The following is a 21574-nucleotide window of genomic DNA, read 5'->3' as shown; positions in this document are numbered from 1 at the left end:
GCTCTTTCTGTGAGAAATCTGCATGTATTTTTAGGAGGTGTTTGCTTGTGATCCTAACAGTAGAAAAAGAAAAGGTCGTCAGAGAATGACGAGATGAACAGGTCGGAGAAAAAGGACGGGGCTCACACACTAAAACCTAAAATGTTCAAGCACAAACTACTGAGTTCCCAGGAGCCTTCTGAGGGCTCTACCCATGACCTGCCAGCTGAAGAATACAGCCATAAAGGAGAAGGCCTGGCACCTGTGGCAGATTTATCATTTTCTTAGGACCAAAGTCCCATATTCAGCTGACTCTACTTGTCCCCAGCTGCCAATTAAAAAAAAAAAAAAATTGTAGAATTTTGGCCACAATTTCAAAAACACTGATTTCTAGATTAAAATCTAATATTAATTTTTAAATTAAAATCTGTAGTGGGGATAAGGCACTATTTTTTAAAATAGTGGATTTCTGCTTAGGAATACACCATATATATCTTGGACATTCCTCAATCAATAAGGGACCAAAGACCACCCTATTTATACTGTTATTACTATAAATGAATAGTTAGTTGAAAGTATACTTTAAAATGTGATTTTCCCAACTCTAGTCACTGATACTCCCTTTAGGGCTGGTTCCTCCACTACTGACTCGCTCTCTTTTCAAATAAGGGGGAAAAGTTTTTTAAATGGCAGCCACCAATAAACATTCACACAGATATTAGGAAAGTAAGGAAAGCCACAGACCAGGGTGTCAAAGGACAGTCCATTAAGATGACAGGTACTATAATTAGGAAGTAGCTTAATAATCACCACTCCCTTGCCACTACCCCCTAACCACCCCTATTCTGAAACCACATTCTTCCAAAACCTAATTAGGAATTTTTAAAAGTTTTAAGTTTATATAGCACATTGTACTCAGCAGACCACTAAACTACATAGTTGACCAAAATGTCATTTGGAGCGATTTCATAGAAACATAAACTACACATATACTAAAATGTAAACTTTAATTTTCCAAAGACATCTACATGTAAATCATTGGCAATTTCCATAGGAAAGCAAGACAAATTAGAGATTCCACACCCTAATACATTTACATGTGTATTTATGCATATGACATTAAAATTGGCAAGACTCTTTAAATAAAGATTATTTCTTTATTTGAGAGTGTGTGTGTGAGCAGAGGGAGGGGCAGAGGCAGAGAATCTCAGGCGACTCCCCACTGAGCCTGACACAGGGCTCGATCTCAGGACCCTGAGATCAAGACCTGAGCCAAAACCAAGAGTCAGACGCCTGACAGACTGAGCCACTCAGGCGCCCTCTGGCAAGACTTTTTAGAGAAAAAAATTAAATGTACCTTATGTAAGCATGCAAAATTCTCTCACTGCTATCCTATAAGTTAAATGTTTATTTAAGATGGATCTTTAGTAAATGCTATCAATTCTATATTCACTTTAATTCACTTTAATATCACTATATTCACTTTGTTGACTAGCTAAGGATTTCTATATCTTTTATGTATTCCTATCTTCTAAATGTGAATTACAAAAAACATGAATTATAAAAGCATGAATATCAACTGATTTAGCTTAAAAGCTATAAAAACTTCAACATGTAAAATAAAGCTGTAAAACCACAAAAGCGCATATTCAAAAGTCTTTATACTTTGGAACATTACCCAACCTGAGTTTCTCTTGCATTTGAATAAGCTTAACAGTTTCATCTGTAGAAGATGGTTTCACACCATTAATAAAGTATATACAGCAATTCAAGAAGCCTCCAAATGGCAAAAAGCCTGAGACTGTTCACTACTTTTTTTCTTAAAGCACTAAGAAACCAGTGCTACTTACTATTTTAAATTGTAATAAATGAATCAATTCAGTAAAGTTACTAGATACTGTCTTTCTAAAGAAAATTTCACATTAAAAGTATATAGATTGAGTTAAAAACAATTTTAAGACCTTTTAAAAATATGTCCTTGTGAATCAGCTCAAAAAATTGCTTTCCTGAAACTGCACAAACCTAAAATAACTTCTGCTTCACGTACAGATCAGATGCACTGCGTGGGTGTTTTCTGTCATGTGGTAACAAGCTGTGCTGGTGCAAGACAAAAACTCTGACTTCACTCTGAGAACAGCTTTAGTTATATTAACTCTTTATTGTGTTGTGATATAAATATGGAATCATTCATTTCAGATGGAAACTATCAAGTAACTAACATATGCTAACTTTCAGAGCATATGTCTTTCCAGGGCTGAGTCGTTTAGGGTCAGTAAATAACTGCACTTTAGTAAAAACACACTTCAATTTACACAAACCTCACACAGGAACTCCTTCCAGATCCTCTTCTCTACAAGTGTGTAAGGAGGAAACGAGCAAGAAGTAGGATCACGGCACAGAACCTCTCTAACTTGCCTATCATCACGAGTAAATGTGCTCAGAAAAGTCTGGTTTTTGCTTTAGGAACAAAAAAGGAGGAAAGGGCTCTTTTTTTCGGGAAGCAGTAAGGCACTGCGCTTCAGGGTCGGGCTCCAGAGTCAAACAGGCTGGGTTTGGCTCACGGCTCCACCTCTTACCAGCTGTGAAACCAGTAAAAGTTACTCAGTCCTTCTAAGCTCACTTTTCCAGATAATTTGGGTAAAACCTGCAGGGCAAGGCCTGGCACACTGCAGATAATCAATACATATTCCTGTTCATCAGAAAACCAAAAGGAGAAATGCAGGTGGCAAGCAGGAAGCTGGGGCACAGAAAAGGCGTGCAAGGCCAGCCAGCCTGGAGCTCAAGGAGGAAGAGGGGGCCAGGCAGGTTTTAGAGCCTGATACAGACTCCCGGGACTATGTGTGGGCAGGACCCTCTGGCCGCCACAGCTCGACAGACCCACTCCCTATCCCTGTGCCGACTCCCACGGGTTTACCCCCCCTTCCTGCTCCTCTCTTCAAACTCTACCCTATCCCACAGCAATCCCTGCCATGGCCTGGAAGACAGGAAGGCCGACGCCCAGTAGCTGGGTCAGTGGCAGGAAGCCCCTTATCCTACTCAGGAAGAAAAAACATCCTCAACATGCATTTTTACCCTAGAAACATTACTGTATGCAGTGATTAAAATCTACACTAATATATATCTTATTAGGTACATAATGGTTTCAAAAGGCATGTATGCATGGGTTGTTTTTAAGGGCTGATAGTCACCTTGTACAAGGAAATGTATTCACATCATAAACATCTGCCTTTTAAACAAACTTGGAATAGGCAACCCGTCGATAAACTGGAGACACTCAGCAGGTATATTTTCAAAATGTAAAGATTATTTCCAGACATTAAAAATTTAAAAAAAAATACAAATACTTACTGTAATTTTTATAGCTTTGTTCAACACATTTACCCATTCTACTAGGTCCTGCTGATCATTAGCTTGTAGGAAATATTTCCTCATCCCTGCATTCATAACTGTTGAGAGAAAACATAAACTACAACACATGAAATTTTGCACTTATTACATCTAAATTTATGTTTGCAGCTACCTTCTGAAAAACCATGCTAGGTTCAATACTGTCACTCTCTCGGATTTGAAAAGATCATATGTAATAATGCTTTTATCACTCAATAACTTAGGTAAAACTCTTATTTTTAATGGCCGTGTTTTTCACGAAATGGAAATACCACAATATATTTAGCCAATCCCCTAATGATGGACATTTAGGCGATTTCCAATTTTTGAAATCATATAAATTATCCCAGTGAAACATCATGTACATATATCTTTCCATACTTGGGTTACCAGTTCTATAGGATAAATTTCTTAACACAGATGTGTTGGGACAAAGGGAATTCACCTTTAAAACTTTTATAGATATTGGCAACTTGTCTTCCCAAAAGGTGGAACCCATTCACATTCCTAACAACAGTGTATGCAAACAGTACCCCACACCAGTCCTGATTAACACTGATGCTAGTCAGGGACCTTGTCTTCAGCCCTGAGACTCTGATATTGGAGCTGGGGTCCGCAAACAACATTTCCTAGGATCCCTTGCCAGCTGCTAATGGGAGGTACTGATGGGAGATTAGGTGTGAGGGAGGTCGGGGGAGAGGACACCTCTTTGTAGGTTCCTGCTACCGCTGCCCTCCCTCCACCAGCAGCAACACACGCTAGCTAGTTACTGGTCCAGGCGCTTCTGCCGCTCTCTACCCGAGCCTCACGGGCTCCTCAGACACCCCTCACTAGCTTCATCCTGGCCCCCTTCCAAAGTCCTAGGTTCTGGTGATACCACCTCTCCCCTTTCGTCTCTCCAGCCATGTGGGTGATAGCAGCTTTATACAGTTTCTAATTTCTGGGTTTCTTCAGCATTCCCTTTGTGCTCTTTCAGTCTTCCCACAAATGGGTAGCCAATTCCCTGTAACAAATACCCCAGGGTTTGAAATACCTAATGCAAAGTGTTTTCCTGACTGGACCCCAACAGATACAGCAATCTCTGACTACCTAATTGGTAAATAATCATATCTTGTTTAAATGTGAATTTCTTTGATTACTGAGACAAATTAGTTTTATATGTTTCTTGGCCTTTAGAATTTGTTTTGTGAGCTTTATTTTCTTTACTCATATTTCTCCTGAGTGTTCATTTATTTTGTATTGACTTGGAGAACTTTTATATTAATCACTTCTGTTTTATTCCCCATCTGTCATTTGTCTTTTCACTTTGCTCATGGTATCTTTTATCAAACAGAAATATTCTATCAATCTTCTCTTTTTCCTGTAATGACTTGAGCTTTCACATATTTAGAAAATCTCCCCAACCAAAATTATAAAAATCAACACCGTGATATTTTCAGCACTATGTCCTTTATGTCTTTATATCTAAAATCTTATTATATTTGGAACTTTTTGTGCAATTTAACTGATATATACCTGTTTAGTGACTTTCTACTTGTATAAAGCAAAGCATACCAGCATACACAGTTGTGTACAAACTACCACAGTCAACTCTTGAATCAAAGCTTAGTAATTATATTTCATGAGCATTTACTTTTAAAAACATAAATATCATTCTAGGAGCTAATGCACCTGAATAGCTACACTGTTGCAATTTTGAACTATAAAAATAACTTCCAAAGTCTCCATCAGAATATCAAATGACATACTCGCATTCAGTTGAATATGACTAAGGAAAGCGGGAAATGAAAACCCTCAAGGAAAAAAAGTTTTTTCTCAAATGCACAGGACTTTGAAATTGGAACTGAGACCAAGACACTAAACCAGAGCTTCCTTGAACTGAGATGAGGATCTGAGCAAGGAAGTCAAGTAGTTCCTTGGGAAGTGCTGTATGACAACTAGTCTGGAAACTAAAGAAATTTAAAACACTGTAAATCAGTTATTTTATATCTTACTAGAGACTGGAGAAATTATAAATGCCACCGCATAAATTAAGGTAAATGAGTAGCACAGGAGGATATATGTTAACACACTGCTTTTATTTTTAATTTCTAACAATTGGCAAAGCACCCCTTCACAATCTTGTTCCAACTCAGGCTGAGGCCGAGCTTCCCCCACCCCCCAATGGCTTCTTCCCTCAATGCTGTTCTGGGTATCTGCCGGGATCATCTGAAGAGCCTGAAAATCTAAGCACTTGGTACTACACTATACCTGCTACAAAGCAAGCGCTTAATATGTCTATTTTTGAGTGAATAACATTCATATAAGGACTTCTTTTAAGGGAAAGGAGGCAAATATGCCTCTCAAAAAGATTTTTTTTTTAAATGATTTATTTATTTATTTGACAGAGAGAGACACAGCGAGAGAGGGAACACAAGCAGGTGGAGTGGGAGAGGGAGAAGCAGGCTCCCCGAGGAGCAGGGAGCCCAATGCGGGGCTTGATCCCAGGATCCTGGGATCATGACCTGAGCCGAAGGCAGCCGCCTAATGACTGAGCCACCCAGGCGCCCCTCAAAAAGATTCTTAACACACCCTGCAGTCCAAATAAAAATTTAGGTGCTATATTATTGTATACAGTGCATGGCAGAAAGAAGCATAATGATATGATGGGAGGGAAAAAAATCAGAGCCTGGCGTCACTCAGACCTGACCAGCTCATGCACTTAACTAGCAATGTCATCCTGCAAAACCCATGTAATCTCTCTGAGCCCCATTTTCTTCATCAATGAAATGGATGCAACCCATTTGTTCCTTGAGGGGTGGAGGTGAGAGATGTAAAGAACCTAGGACAGTACTTGGGACAAAACAGAGATCATCATCTTCATCATCATCTGGAGATTTCCAAGTAAGAAAGCATTGTGGAAAATGTAAAGCAAATTACTGAGAAGTGGCATATTAACAATGTTGGGAGGGAGGCGGGGACAGAGAAAGAAAAAAACATTGGAATAAAACAAAACTATACAAAACCTGTAAGTTGCCATGCTTTTAAATTAGAGGTTTCACAGTGTATGATGACTCCATCCCAGAGGCTTGTGTTCCTACTACCTTTTCACTTGAGTACCTCTTTATTTCATTTTAAATCTTTACCATCAGAGTGAACGTATCGGATGGGTAAAGGGCAAGCACAAACATGAGCCTGACTGCAAACAAGTATCTCACAACCTAGGAGCAACCTAGATTATGGTTCGAATGTGGTTACGGACCACATGGTTATGCGACCCTTTCCACATGACTTCTTTGTCAGTCTCTCTGTCCTCTCTTTTTAGTCAGATGGTGGACTTTCTTAGAAGAACCTCTAATTTTCTCATTTCTCTCCTCTCATCTTTTTCTCTGTTCTACTTTTAGATTTTGACTTTTTTCTTCTGAGTTTTCCATTGTCTTGTGTCCCTTTCCCTATTTGACAGTTCTCTCTCCTCAAATGTCATGTAATCTTGGGCTGTCTATTCATATTTAAAAACAAGGTATTAAAAAACTGATTGGAAGCTCTCCTGAAGATTTGTAGGGCTGCTAACTGCTGGACCTCACTACACAGCAAACTCCTCCAGTAGAAACACCCAGACGGCAGCACCTATGGCTCTCTTCTCTTGGGTATGCAGACTCTCATCCCACTACACATGGCTGCCCAGTGCTCCGGGACTGGACACAGGAAAAGGGTACATTCAATGTGCAGATTTTCATTTAGTCCTCCTATTTTCAGTTTCATGCCTCATCCCTCCCCTTCTCCCCAAGCACCGAGCCTCACTGACTCTATTTCTTTTTTTTTTTTTAAGCTTTCATTTAAGTAAACTCTATACCCATCATGGGACTCGAACTCATGACCCCAAGATCAAGAGTCACGTGCTCCTCCAACAGAGCCAGCCAGGCACCCCTCACTGATTCTATTTCTAAAGATACTACACATGCCATTTCTTGCTGGGATTGTGGACAGGCAGCTGCCTAAGCTGGATGGAAGCAGGGACCAGAGGCTGTCCCCAACACAGACATCCAAATGTAGTCCCTGTTTTCAGTCCCTCCTCTTGTTGCATCCCCAACAGTACCCAGAACCTAGCTCTATCTGGACTTGGAGTGGGAGGCAGGACCCTGACAGGCCAGCTCTTCACTGGCCTCTGCTGAGACTCTGCTAAGTCATTTTACATTCCTCTGTGCACTTCCCATCTGTATACACTGCGGGTTACAGGTATCTGCCAGGTTCCTCAAAGATGATTTGAGTGTTTCTTGTTCTCACACTTGTTTTTGAGCAATCTGAGATGAAATAATGGCAGAACAGTTCTTTATGTTGCCATCCTGAATGGAAGTTATGGTTCCATTTTAGGAGCCTCTGCCTCCCTCTCTGAAGGCACAAGCATTTCACAAATCTCTTTTCTATCTAATTTCTACTAATAAACTACTGGGAAACCAAAACTCTTAATCTTTGATTCCAAGTAATATCACCCATTCTAAATACTCCAGTAACTGAATGTCACATCTATTACTATATAGTGCTATTCCTTCAAACCATAGGTTTGAGATTTACATTAAAGACCTGTCAAGAGTACATGCCGTACACATTCTAAAACACAAAGTTCTCTGTTACTTGACTTGCGCCCACTAGCTTTTCATTCACAAGGCTCTGAGGCATTTTCCTATTTAGTGACCAAAATTATAAATTTGTAATAAATACATAAATTTTTTTAGTCTCTTAGTGGTGATAAAAGCCTTATAGAGGATTCTCTGAACAACTACCTCACATCCCGCTCATATCCTGTTCTCTTACTGGATGTACATGACTGCCATCAGATGTCATCCCTAACACAATGCCTAGAGAAGAAACTTGCGCTTTACAAGCAAAAGAGAACAAGGAACTTTAACATCAATTCTACCTCAAGAAGTTTCCTACTTTCACGTAAAGCATGCCAGTTGGCCACTCTGAATTTTGTCCTTTCCATGACGAGGGTCCACTAACATACTGGGGGCACATCAATTCTCCCAGCTTCAACTACCACCCACTATCTTCACAGGTTCTAAACTTCTCCATTCCTGATCTTCAGACTCCACGTAGTCCTCGATTACTGTCACCACAACACTTCCATTTGGATGTTTCCCCACCACATCAAACTCCTTACTGAACATTTTACCCAATCCAGCTCTCCTTGACTTCTCATTTCTTTACTGGAAGCGAACCTACCGGAAACCTCTCTCTTCCCACACGTTCAGTCACCGAGTCCCTTCACGTTTCCTGCTAGTGCTGTCTGTCCTTCCTCTCTCCCCCACTGCCACCACCCATATGCAAGCCTTTAGGTAAGGATAGTTCGGGAGCCACTGAACTAATCTACCTGCAACAAAACTATCCACGCAAAAAACTTCCTTCACCTTATGTCAGCTTTCCAGATGCTAATTTCTCAGCTCCTGTACACACACACACACACCCCACTTGTCAACATGTCATACCCGGACTCCCACCGGCCCTTTCCCTTTCTGGTCTGTCGCTGTTCGTTCGCAGCAGCTTCCAGGAGTGTTCAGGGGCCCGGGCACATGGTGCTCTTCTCCCTGGGACGCCTCTGCCCCTGTGATCCCACCCCCTCCCCTCTTCCCAAAGGTAGACAATGATCAAGGGTAGCTGGCCCCTGACTCCAGGGTCTCCTCACCCAGTGTGGCTTCCCCGAATCCCCAGTGAGGGTCTGAAGCTCTTCCTCTGTGCTTCTTTAATAGAATGTACACTCCTTTATCTATTGACTATAATAAATGCAATGATGTTTTCAGCTACTGTGTCTGTGAGACAGCAGCCTGTGAGACGCTTAAGGGCAACGACTGCCTCTTATTACTCTTGCAGCCCCAGGGCCAAGCAGAGTGTGCACATACTAGACATTCACTAGGTGTTTGCTGAACAAGTGGGTCAGACAGCCTCAACTACCCCCAAACTGTAAACTTCTCACTACCCACAAGCTGAAAACCAAATCCTTTCCATTATTTATACATTTATTATAAAATAATACAAGGTAGAAAGTTAAAAATTGCTGGAAATCTCACTGGTGGGAATCACTACACATGGTAGATAATGTCTGCACCTGAGCAGAGGGAGGTGGCTATGAGTGGGCTGGACACGGGAAGGAGGCTTCAGGGGTAGGGGAGTCTTATTTCTTCACCTGGATGGTGGCTTCAAGGGAACTTCCCTTAGAATAATCCATTAATCCATAGGTTTGTGCTGTGTAGTTTTCAGGAACTGTTTTCTTTTACAGTATAATGTAATTATATTAGCCAAACTTAAATTAACAAACATATAAAATATGGCTACTTACCAAAACAGAATTCAGCCTTTGGCCTGAGCTTAGTTGCATCGCTAACCTAACAAAAAAGAAATGAGTCACTCACTTCTTCATATGCTGCTATAACCAATTTTAAATGCTGCATGAATATCCACATGTATGATTTCCCAATAACATGCATTTAGCACACAGATCTAAAATTAAACCTTAAAGACTACTGAAAAAAACCTGCAATTTAAACACAGAATATGGCTCCCAACTGTAAGATGTTTGAAACAAATAATACTTCCATGTTCTTTTTGAATAAACTTGTATTTATTCAAAGGAAATGTGAAGATATTGAAAGCAAACCATTAAGTTTTTATGTAACACATAGAAGAAATTTTAGTTTAACATAATTTTCAAAATACCTTCAGAATACTCTACAGAAACTATGAATTCTTCCCAAATTGCGTATTTCCAAATTAGCTGTGAACCTTAAGAGAAAATGATGGTGGGCAAAGGGGAGATTGTGTATTTAATCAAGTCCAAAAATGCAGAAGGCATTGATCTTCAATGAGGAAACCAAAATGGCACTGGATCCTCTTATATATTAGAATACCTTGGGATAATGGGGTCACTTTGCTAAATGTGCAAACGTTTCAGAATGTTTCACCTTCTGAAACAACTAGCTGCACCTGGTTGCTGTTACCCCTTTAAATAAAGTAGCGCTCTTGGAAGCCCATTCATGACTATTACCACCCTGCTACCCAGTGTTAGAACATATCATTGTAGCATCTGTTTTGTACCTTCAAAAAGAATTCTAAGTCTGGGGTTCCTGACTGATCCCAACTACAAATTCACAGCTCTGAGTCACACTGGAATTTGTTCCAGGAATAAATTCTGGAAAAAAAGTGGCATGTCTAAAGTAGAGTACAAACTGTACAATTCAAACTTCAGAAAGCTGTGGGACAGAGATGAAAGGCAGCAGAAGTGCACAGAGAAAGTTATATTTTAAAAGAGGAGCATAGGAGTTGGGAAGCAGATGGCCAGTCAGGCCCACTTGCTTAGTTAATACTTTATTTTTAAAAAGAGCTCCCATTTTTAAAAAGACCAGGTTACAAATGACTGAAAAGATATAAGCATACGGGCAACCTCTCCCTCAACTGCCTATTCCTCATCATTGCACTGAGAGTCAAAAATGTCTAGCAGCATATTTACATTACAGTACACATTTACTGTAAGCAAGCAAGAAGACAAGGGGTCTACAGTTTTACAGTGGAATTCTATGCTTCCTAATAATAATTGTTATAGAATTTAAGATGCAAGCTACCCTAAAGCATTTATTAAATGTCTTAATTTACAGGAATATTTGAGGTATACTTAAACAATATTTGTCTTTTGCAAATTAAATAATACAGTTTTAATTAAATAAATAATAATAAAATGTTGCCCTTTAAATATGTAATCTTTGTTGTGTAAGGGCTGATTCTTTTTGTTGTTGTCAATGAGAACAATACTGAGAACAAAGTACTTCATCTACAAAACTGTCCTTTAAACAGAGGTGCATACACTTGTAAACCAGTTTTCTCCTAAGGACCTTTGCTAACAAATTCCAATATATGCGTAATAGTATGCACACACACATGACTTAATGCTACTTTTCATATCTCATAACTTAAGCCTCTACAAACATTTGTATAAAAACCCCACAGGTCTGGCTCTTCAACATCTCTATCTCAGTTCCCAAAACACCAATAAAATAAAGGGGGGAAAAATACCTGAAAATACCAAACCTAAATTTTTGAAAAGAAAAATAATACTGCAAAAATTCCAGAAATATCAACAAATAAGAAAACAGAAATTAGTAGAAACAAGGTGAAATGAGGGATCATTTCACCTTGAGGGATCATTGTTTGATCATGAAGATGGTTTTCTTCAAAATAAAACATAAGGAAACAAAAAGTCAAAGGTAATGGGATTAAAAGTTAGAAAGTTTAAATAAATACAGACTTAGAAAAAATCTTTTCCGATCTTAGTCCTTCTGATGTCCCAATCATAAAAGTTAATGTTAACTTTTACAATTTGCCACATCTTACAAGTTAACCCCATATTCTTCCTAAATTTTATCAAAGAACTTCTTCCTACACATAGTGACCAGGTACTATTTTCAGCATGATATGAACCCGAACATCATCACTAAATGACACAGAAAGGAAACTGCTCCTTTTATTCACACTCTCATTCCAAGGAATTTTAATTCATGCATGAATGTCAAACAATATAGAAAAACTACCTTTGAAATGTAGGTAAGTTTAATGGCTCCCACACGTGATGACCCAGAAGGTAAGTTCTGGAAACAAATTATTAATATATAATTAAAATCCAACATTAATTTATTTTATAATGTTCTAAACATACTAGAAAAAGTTAAGAAATTAGATTTTTTAGTATCACATTTTGCAAATCAACTTTTTCAGTTCAAGTATTTACAAATCAAGTTGACAATGTAGATAACAAAACCAAACTCTATTGTGTTCCACCATAATGCATTCTATAACTAAAAGGCTATTTTTATCATTGTGGCTAAACTGTTCTTTAAAAGCCATAAGCATAGGGTTGTGATACAGAATCATTTAGGGTTGTAGTAGAAAATGCTTGTTTGGGAACTTGAACTAAGAACCTAACTTACCTAACCTAAATTAAAAAGTAGCAAGGAATTTACACTGTTAAGAATTTGAACCACTAACGAAGGTTTGTGAGCATTCAAATTGTGGGCAATCAAAATTGTACTTTAATATATCCTGTAATATAATAAACTGGATGGGTTACAGAGGGGGAAGATAGAGGCAGGAACACCAGATAAAAGAGCCTGGAAAAAAATAATAAAGAATATAAGGAAAACTTTGGTAGAAGATTTTAAAAGTAAAATTAAAACAATGTTAACTTTCAAAGTTTCCTCCACTGTAGATTAACCAAGATCAACTTTTTAATTAACTTTATAATAATGTACATTAAAAAGAAAACCTTTGGCTTTGTTTTTATGAATGATTAGGAGGTACGTTTCTCGGACCTCTCTATAAGCTTACTGGAAACAATTAATTATATGAAAGCCGAGACATTTCAAAGACTTAAGATTCCCAAACATAAACTGGTTATTGTTGACAGGGACAGGTCTTTTCACTGTATATAAAATAAAATTGTAATTTTTAAGGTACACTGTTAAATGGTTGTGTTCCTATATAAAATGTTTTACGTTTAGAGGTTGCTTTGTTGTTGCTGTTTTTAGTTTTGGATAAGGAAATGAAATGTTAAAATGTCTTCAAGAGCTCCTAACTACTATCAAAGTGATTTTTTTCAAACACTGCTACCATTCCATTCAAAAGTGTTCTCTTAAGTCCTCCAAAAATTTATTATTTTAACTACTGAATACAGTTCTAAGCCTTGTATGAGGAAGAGAAATGAGAACTATGTCACGGCCACATGACATGAAGGGTCACAGATTAAACAGTGGCACAGTATAGGGAAATATAAGTAGGTAAGAGATAAAGAATATTCCAAATACCTAGTTCCTATGGATCAGTATGATTACTGCCAAGTTCAACTACAAAAAAGTAGGTTTCAAAATCTGTTCCCTGACGGTGAACAAGAAATAATCAACTAGTGACGTTTTAAGATAAAAAGGAAAATGAGCCATTTGTTTTTATGAGTTCCTACACTCTTTTTGCCAAAAATATTTTTTTCAAGTTTCTTCAAAGTCACTCCCTGGTACAGATATTCAATTATTTAATTCTCCACCACTACCCACATCCTCAACAAAATACAGAAAGCTCCAAATGGATGCCTAGTAATACACTAGAATGGATTTTTAAACCAACGGTTAGTGGTAAAGAAAGGAAAATGGAGGAAGATGGCTCCCTAAGGACAGGTGAGCCAAACAGATTTTCTTTTCATTATCAGGGTTATTATGATCAGTATAAGTGTGTTACAGCACCGTAACATAAGCAACTAGATTGAAGCAGATGAAACTGTCATTTTTTAGTCGATCAAAATGGTGGTATATTGGCAATTTCATGTGGTTCAACCTAACATAATAATCTTAGCAAGACATTTTACTAAAGTTTTCATGAGGAAATATAAGTCTTAATAGATTTAAAAACAACACAAAGCTGGTGTACTGATGGCTAATCCACTGGCTGCAGAGTCAAGATTGTAAAAGGTTCTTATCAGTTAGAATGAAGAGTTAAAATTATTAAGAACCAAATAAAAAGACAAATTTAAAATTCTGTACTACATTCAGAAAAACCAATGTGCTAATTACACCATGGAAATCTGGCTTTTAAAGAGTTTGTGCTGGGGCACCTGGCTGGTTCAGTCAGAAGAGCAAGTGACTCTTGATCTCAGGGTCATGAGCTCAAGCCCCACGCTGGGTGTTGAATCTACTTAAATAATAAACTTTTTTAAAAAAAATTGCAACTCTTAAAACAACAACAAAAAAACAGTTCATGTAGAAAAAGATCTAGCTGAGTACAAACTTTAATATCCACCCTCCCTGCTACAGCCACAGTGACCTAGTCTCCACGCAGGCCACAGCCTTCCTTGCTTGGACTTCTTTGTCCATGCTATTCTTTGAGCACTGGAATACCCACTTCTCCATCTCTTGGCCAAAATCATATCCACCCTCTGGTCAATTTTCAATGCTACTACCTCCATGAAGACCGTAACTCTGTTCCAAATTCATGTTTCCTTCAGTGTAATAAAGATAGTCCATTTTGTGCTCACCTTCTTCTAGCTCTAAGTGGGAAGTGCTGATAAAAGGAATTCTGAGGGGAGAATCTATTATTATGAAGAAAAACGACCAAGGAGCTTTAAATACAATTCGGGAGAATCCATATGTATCAGTCCACCAGGTCTCGTGAAGAGAGAGAAACCAGGAAGAGCACAGGCCAGAATGGTCATAAAGAGGAGAAATCCGATTTCTATTAAAAAATAATAAATAAACATGAACTTTTGATTTCTGCTGACCTGTTCCTTCTCCCACTGACTCTGGCCAAGTAAATTAAGGTTATTAATCATTAGTCCACATCATAGTCCACAGCCAGGCTACTACCACCCAAGAAAGGTGGTTACACCCAGAGATAAGGGTCAGTAAGCTCTATACGGGTAAGGATAAAGAGAAGACAGTCTCTAGGGAAAAAGTCTCAAAGTCAGCACTCAAATAACTACACTCAATTAAAATACAAATTATTCTCCAAAATTTCAAAGGCTGTGTCTGGATAAAGGACTAAACTTACTTTATGGAGAATCAGAGGACAGGGTAGGATTAATGCGGAGCAGATACAAGGAAACAGATTTCGGCTCACAGAGCAAATAATAATTAAAGCGTCTCAAATACCGTAAGTACGTTTTCATAATGTGTAATTCAAGCAACAGCTAAAGTGAAGATCAGGGACAGACAGGTTTCCTGCATTGAGGAGAAGATGGAATTTGTACTAAGGTCCCTAACAACTTGAATTCCATATAAACAAATATAAATGCATTGTACATAAATATTTTGTCTAACCTGAAATAAGTACAGGGTGGTAAAGAATACTAGACCGGTTGTCAGGGGATCTAGTTCCTTCTCCATGAAACAGAATGAACCTCCCACCAGTCCCCACTCCTCCCTTGACTCTAAGTTCCTCACCCACTAGACAGGATCAGCTTAGACATTTGTAGGGACTCATCTTTGCAACATCCATCCCAATGTGAATGAAGAGATTCACCGGGAGAGAAAACTTAAAACTACTCGACAAATGATCTCTAATCCAAGGTTTTTCATAGATCTTAAAACAGGGATTCTGATTTTTAATTTATGACATTTCCCCAATGATTTGAAAGGCAACAATAAAATCAAAGTGCATTTCAATTCATGAATGGCATCACACAGCTGACACTCAAATCTGCTGCTACAAGATGAAAGGACTACATGTGTGTGCAAGCGTGGCAACTAGCTCAGTAGTTTCTTTACCAAAAGACAGCAAGCTCAGGCGCCTGGGTGGCTCAGTTGGTTTAGTGACTGCCTTCGGCTCAGGTCATGATCCTGGAGTCCCGGGCTCGAGTCCCACATCGGGCTCCCTGCTCGGCAGGGAGTCTGCTTCTCCCTCTGACCCTCCCCCCTCTCATGCTCTCTCTCTCTCTCTAATAAATAAATAAAATCTTTAAAAAAAAAAAAAACAGCAAGCTCTATCCTAGAGACAGTATCTTAAATTTAAATGATTTCAGAATTTTTTACCAGAGACAGCATTTCTCTCCCCCTGGGGGGTGGGGGTGGGGGAACGGACATATACACATGCACAAATTTTTATTGAATAAACTTAGTTTCATCTTCTGAAATTCAAGTAAGACAGCAGGAGTTGAGCATGCAGGACAGGAAGAATGCAGCCAGTAGAATTAAATCTAAACATAGACTTTTTGGGAAAACAAATCCTAACAGCCATATAGTATGTTAAATATTTTAATAATTAAAATTCTTGTGTGCTTTTGAAAAAAGGTTAACCAGCTGGATTTCACAAACCTGTGGATTATCCATGTACCATACAAAACTATCTTCTCTGGTATCCAATATGAAGTACCTTCGAAGAAATTTCCCACTGTTTTCATTTTCCTCAATGTCTAGAAAACCACAAATGCGATTCTGACGATCCACATAAGGCATTTCTAAGCCTGAACATTACACTGTAAAATAAAAACATTTGACAGTAAGTATTTCTCAGTGGACTTCAAACATAAAATGTGCCATATACAATTTGTTTAACAAAGAGCCTACTTCCCAACATGAAGTGGTGATGTACATGTGAATACATACAAAGCATGGGCAAAACCATTTTTGAAATTAAGATTATGAGTGGTTACTAAATACAACTATACACATTGATTGGAACAAAGGAGAGACATTCACCTCAGCTGAATAACTGACCTCCTTTTTTCCCTAAACACACCCAGATGAGCCAAAAAATTAGCTATCCAAACTTTAATTTCCTCACTTATAAATTGAGACAATCTACCTTTCAGATTATTCCAGAATATTTTTAAATTCACAGAACAACAGTAGCTAACACTTACTGGCCACTAACTATATGCTAGGCTCTGTGCAAGGTTCTTTTCCACACATTTTCTCACTGAACCCTCAAAACGACCGCCATGAATAGGAATCACCATCCCCATTTCACAGATAAGAGACTTAAGGCTCATAAGGGAAAGTGATTCTCTAAGATTAGAGAATTAGTAAATAAATCAAAACATGAAACCAGATTCTTGGGCTCTAGACCTTGTATCTTAACATCTACACCACACTCTCTCTCTAAAACTCTTCGAATCGCAAAAACTAAAATGAATCAAAGTAAAATTAATTAACATCATGAAAGAGAGATAAGCAGGTATTATGTGCCTCCTGATGAAGACACAAACATCACCTATGAAGCAAGCATGTAACAAAAAAGTTTTTATCTGAATCGGATCCAGTCTCTAGATCTCCCTATGTCAAACCACCACTTTACAGACGATAAAGAACGCAGAGGAACACAGTAAACTGCACCACAGGGGTTCAATCAGCCAAAGCCAGACTGTGGGAAACAGCAGGACAAACAGCCCAGTTTCTTCAGTAAATAATTATGGGGGAAAAAAGAGGAGAAGGGAGAAGTTATAGATTAAAAGAGACTTCAAAAGCATATCATATTCTGATTCTTAAAGTGCTAAAATTTTTGTTGTACTGATTAAAGTTAAAAACCATGACTTGAGTAAAAAGCAGTTCCCAGCCATTTTTTTCTCTAGAAACTGTAGATATGTGACTCCTTCCTGATGGATGCAAATCTGCGGACTGTTCCTATTCCAACATCTTTTGGCAGGCTGAATTTATATATGTTAATATATATATATTAACTACTTCTTCATTTAAAGGTTCAAGGTTGTTTCACCCACAGCGGAAATTCAATTAGAACACATCCTGATATACTGCATATTTAAATCACTATTCTATATGCACCCAGAGAAATCAGACACACCAAAAATTTTTAAACAAAATTATCCACTAAGGTCATGTATGTGTGTTATTATAAATCTGGCACTTAGAGGAGATAATTTCTTTAATGAACTTACCCAACATTTTAAAAATTTCTTAAGTGTAATCAAAACTTGAAAAATTAATATACCATAATAATGTATAGGCATATCTCCTTTTATTGCACTTCACAGATACTGTGGTTTTTTACAAACTGAAGGTTTGTGGCAAACCTTACGTGGAGCCAAGTCTACTGGCACCATTTTTCCAACAGCATCTGTTCACTTGGTGTCTCTGTGTGGCATGTCGGGGTAAGTCTCACAATACTTCAAATCTTTTCATTATTATTATATTTGTCATGGTGATCTGTGATCAGTGACTACGACTCGCTAAAAGCTCAAATGATGGTTAGCATTTTCTTAGCAAGAAAGGGTTTTTAAATTAAGATATGTACATTGGGGGCGCCTGGGTGGCTCAGTCGTTAAGCGTCTGCCTTTGGCTCAGGTCATGGTCCCAGGGTCCCAGGATGGAGCTCCACATTGGGCTCCCTGCTCAGCGGGAAGCCTGCTTCTCCCTCTCCCACTCCTCCTGCTTGTGTTCCCTCTCTCACTGTCTCTCTCTCTCTCTGTCAAATAAATTAACTAATTAATTAATAAAATCTTTAAAAAAAAGATAGGTACATTCTTTTCTTTAGATGTAATACTGACTACAGTATAGTTTGAACGTAACTTTTATATGCACTGAAAAACCAAAAAATTCATTTGACTTGCTTTATTGTGATATTTGCTTTACTGTGGTAGTCTGGAATCTAACCCACAATATCTTCCAGGTATACCTGTATCCCACAATAAAAACTACCCACTTGAGTGGTGACATGAGGATAGACACACACCAAAGGAATAATACTGAGACCCCAGACAAACCCATACATCTATGGCCAACTGATTTTCAACAAAGGTACCAAACATCATGCAATGGGGAAGATTTGGCCTCTTCAAATTATGGTGCTGGGACAACTGGATATCCACATGCTAAAGAATGAAACTGAACCCTTCTTCACACTATATATGAAAATTAACTCAAAATGGATTAACAATCTGAATATAAGATAGCTAGAGCCATAATACTTTAAGAAAACATGGAGGCTGATATTCATGACCTTGGATTTGGCAATGGATTGTTAGATATGACAATAAAAATATGAACAAAAAAATAGGCTAAATTGGACTTCATAAAAACTAAAAGCTTTTTTTTTTTTTTTTTTAAGAGACAGAGAGTGTACAAGCAGGGTACGGAAGGGGAGAGAGAAACTTAAGCAGACTCTGCACTGAGCTGGAGCCTAATGTTGGGCTCAATCTCAGGACCCCAAGATCACAACACGAGCTGAAACCAACAGTCAGACGCTTAACCAACTGCACCACCCAGGGTGCCCCAAAACTAAAAGCTTTTTTGCATCAAAGAACATCAAGAAAATGAAAAGAGAACCTACAGAATGGGAGTAAATATTCACAAATTACGAATCTGACAAGGGTCTAATATCCAGAATATAAAAATAGCTCTTACAATTCAATAACAATCCAAATAAAAAATAGGCAAGGACTTGAAAAGTCATTTTGCCCAAAGAAGATACACAAATGGCCAAAGAGAACCCAAAAAGATGCTCAGTATCATTGGTAATTAGGGAAAATGTAAACCAAAACCACAGTGAGATACCACTTTATACCCACTAGGATGGTGATAATTAAAAGAAAGGAAAATAACAAGTGTTAGGGAAGATGTGGAAAACCTGGACCCCCCCCCCCCGTAAAACGGTACAAGAGCTACGTAAAACAGTTCAGTAGTTCTTCTAAAGCCGAACAAATTACCATACAACTCAGCATTTCCAGTCCTAGATATACACCCAAAAGAAGTGAAAACAAATACTCATAAATATTAACAGCAGCACTATTCACAATAGCCAAGAAGTGGAAACAACCCGTATGTTCGTCAACAGGTGAACAGTTAAACATATGATCTATCCAACACAATGGAATATTATGCAGATACAGAAAAAAATAAAGTACTGATATAATAATCCAGTAAAAAGTCTGGCAGAATATTTTATAAAAATTGAGAATATGGTATGTATTTTATAATAAATATTGAAATGCACGTGACCTAGAAAAGCCAAATCAATGGGGTGCCTAGGTAGCCCAGTCGCTAAGTAGCTGCCTTAGGCCCAGGTCATGATCCCACTGTCCTGGGATCGAGCCCCACACCAGGCTCCCTGCTGAGCGGGGAGCCTGCTTCTCCCTCCCTCTCCCTCTGCTGCTGCTTCCCGTATTTGTGCTCTCTCTCTCTGTGTCAAATAAATAAATAAAATTTAAAAAAAGAAAGAAAGAAAAGTCACATCTACTTCCCAAAAGAATAGAGTAGGATGACTTACGCTATTTAAGACTTACAAAAAAGCTACAGCAATAAAGACAGTGTAGGATTTAAAAAAAAAAAAAGATTTAATAATCAGTGGAACACAGAAGCATCCAGGAACAGACTCTTACATATTTGTCAATTGATTTTCAACAAAGATGCCAAGGCAATTCCATAGGGAAAGGATAGTCAACAAATGGTGCTAGAACAATTAGGTATTTATGTGGGAAAAAGAATGTAACAAAATTAATCACAGACCTAATATAAAAGTTACAATAAAGCTTCTTAGGGCGGAGCAAGATGGCGGAGGAGTAGGAGACCTGGATTTCGTCTGGTCTCAGGAATTCAGCTGGATAGGGATCAAACCATTCTGAACACCTACGAACTCAACAGGAGATCGAAGAAAAGAATAGCAACAATTCTCTGAATAGAAAAGCAACCACTTTCTGGAAGGCAGGACGTGCGGAGAAGTGAATCCGAGGCGATCTTCGGGAGGATAGACGGCGGGGGAGGGGGCCTCCGTTGGCCGCTTCTGGCAAGTGATAGAGCCGCGGAGCACAAAGTCGGAACTTTTAGAAGTCGGCTCCGCTGAGGGACGTCGCTGCAGTGGCTAAGCAGGGGGTGGAACCCTCGCGGGACAGTGTGGTCTCAGGACCCTCGGGGTCATAGAAAGACCGGGGGTGCCTGAGTGCGGCAGAGCTCCCGGGGATCGGAGCGGGGAAGCTGGCTGCAGAGACGGAGCCGAGGCGCGGGCCCTCAGCTCGGGGTGGCCACAAACTGTGATCGGTGACAGTCGCGCCACTACTCCTCCAGCAGGGACCCAACAAGTGGCAGAGCCGGGGAGACTCACCTTCCCTCCCCCGGGAGGAGCGGCGCGGGAGCGCACCGCAGGGATCTGCTGGGTTTGGAGACCACACGGGGTCGAGTGCCAGAGACAGAAACGCTTGGTCACAGGCCGGGTGAGCACGGAGTGCGGCCAGAGACCGGGGAGACGGGAGTGACTGACTGCTTTTCTCTGGGGGCGCACTGAGGAGCGGGGCCCCAAGTTCTCGGCTGCTCCAGGCAGAGATTGGGAGGCCGCCATTTTCACTCTCGTCCTCCTCCAATGCTATAAGGAAAGCTTGCAGGAAACAAAAGCTCCAGAGAGCAAACCCGAGCAGATTGCTTAGCCCTGACCTGGCAAGGGTGGGGCAATTCCAGCAAAGACATTTGGGAACCACGGCAACAGGCCCCTCCCCCAGAAGATCAGCACAAACAGCCAGCCAAGACCACGTTTACCAATCAATGAGAACGGGAGAACTCCAGCTAGAATTCATGGCTTTTTTACCATGATTCATCAGTCTTTCAAAGTTAATTTTTTTAACTGTTTTTTTTCTAATTTTTTCCCTTTTTCAACCAACATCTTATCAATCCTTTTAAAAAAAAACATTTTTATTTTTCATTTTTAGAGTCATATTCTATCCCTTCATAGTAGTTACCCTTATTTTTGGCATATATATATGCCT

The 21574-nt window shown here is 39.1% G+C and overlaps 1 protein-coding gene across 7 annotated transcripts in view; it reads right to left on the bottom strand.

The window, feature by feature from the left end:
* The window catches only part of PLEKHA1 (pleckstrin homology domain containing A1), a 59026-nt gene that overhangs the window by 22494 nt on the left and 14958 nt on the right, over positions 1-21574 (bottom strand). For 6 of the 7 annotated variants that reach the window (XM_027590238.1, XM_027590243.1, XM_027590250.1 and 3 more), the window contains 4 exons: positions 16182-16342; positions 11922-11978; positions 9680-9725; positions 3328-3425 (listed from right to left, as the gene is read on the bottom strand). In XM_027590238.1, coding sequence (XP_027446039.1) covers positions 3328-3425; positions 9680-9725; positions 11922-11978; positions 16182-16322 — 342 coding nt within the window. In that variant the 5' untranslated portion in view covers positions 16323-16342. Of the gene's footprint in view, positions 1-3327; positions 3426-9679; positions 9726-11921; positions 11979-16181; positions 16343-21574 lie in introns of those variants that run through there. The other variant, XM_035724124.1, reaches the window with a different exon arrangement.

This window comes from Zalophus californianus, chromosome 15 (assembly GCF_009762305.2).
Source record: "Zalophus californianus isolate mZalCal1 chromosome 15, mZalCal1.pri.v2, whole genome shotgun sequence".
Classification (NCBI taxonomy): Eukaryota; Metazoa; Chordata; class Mammalia; order Carnivora; family Otariidae; genus Zalophus; species Zalophus californianus.
This window is presented reverse-complemented; position numbering and strand designations above follow the sequence as displayed.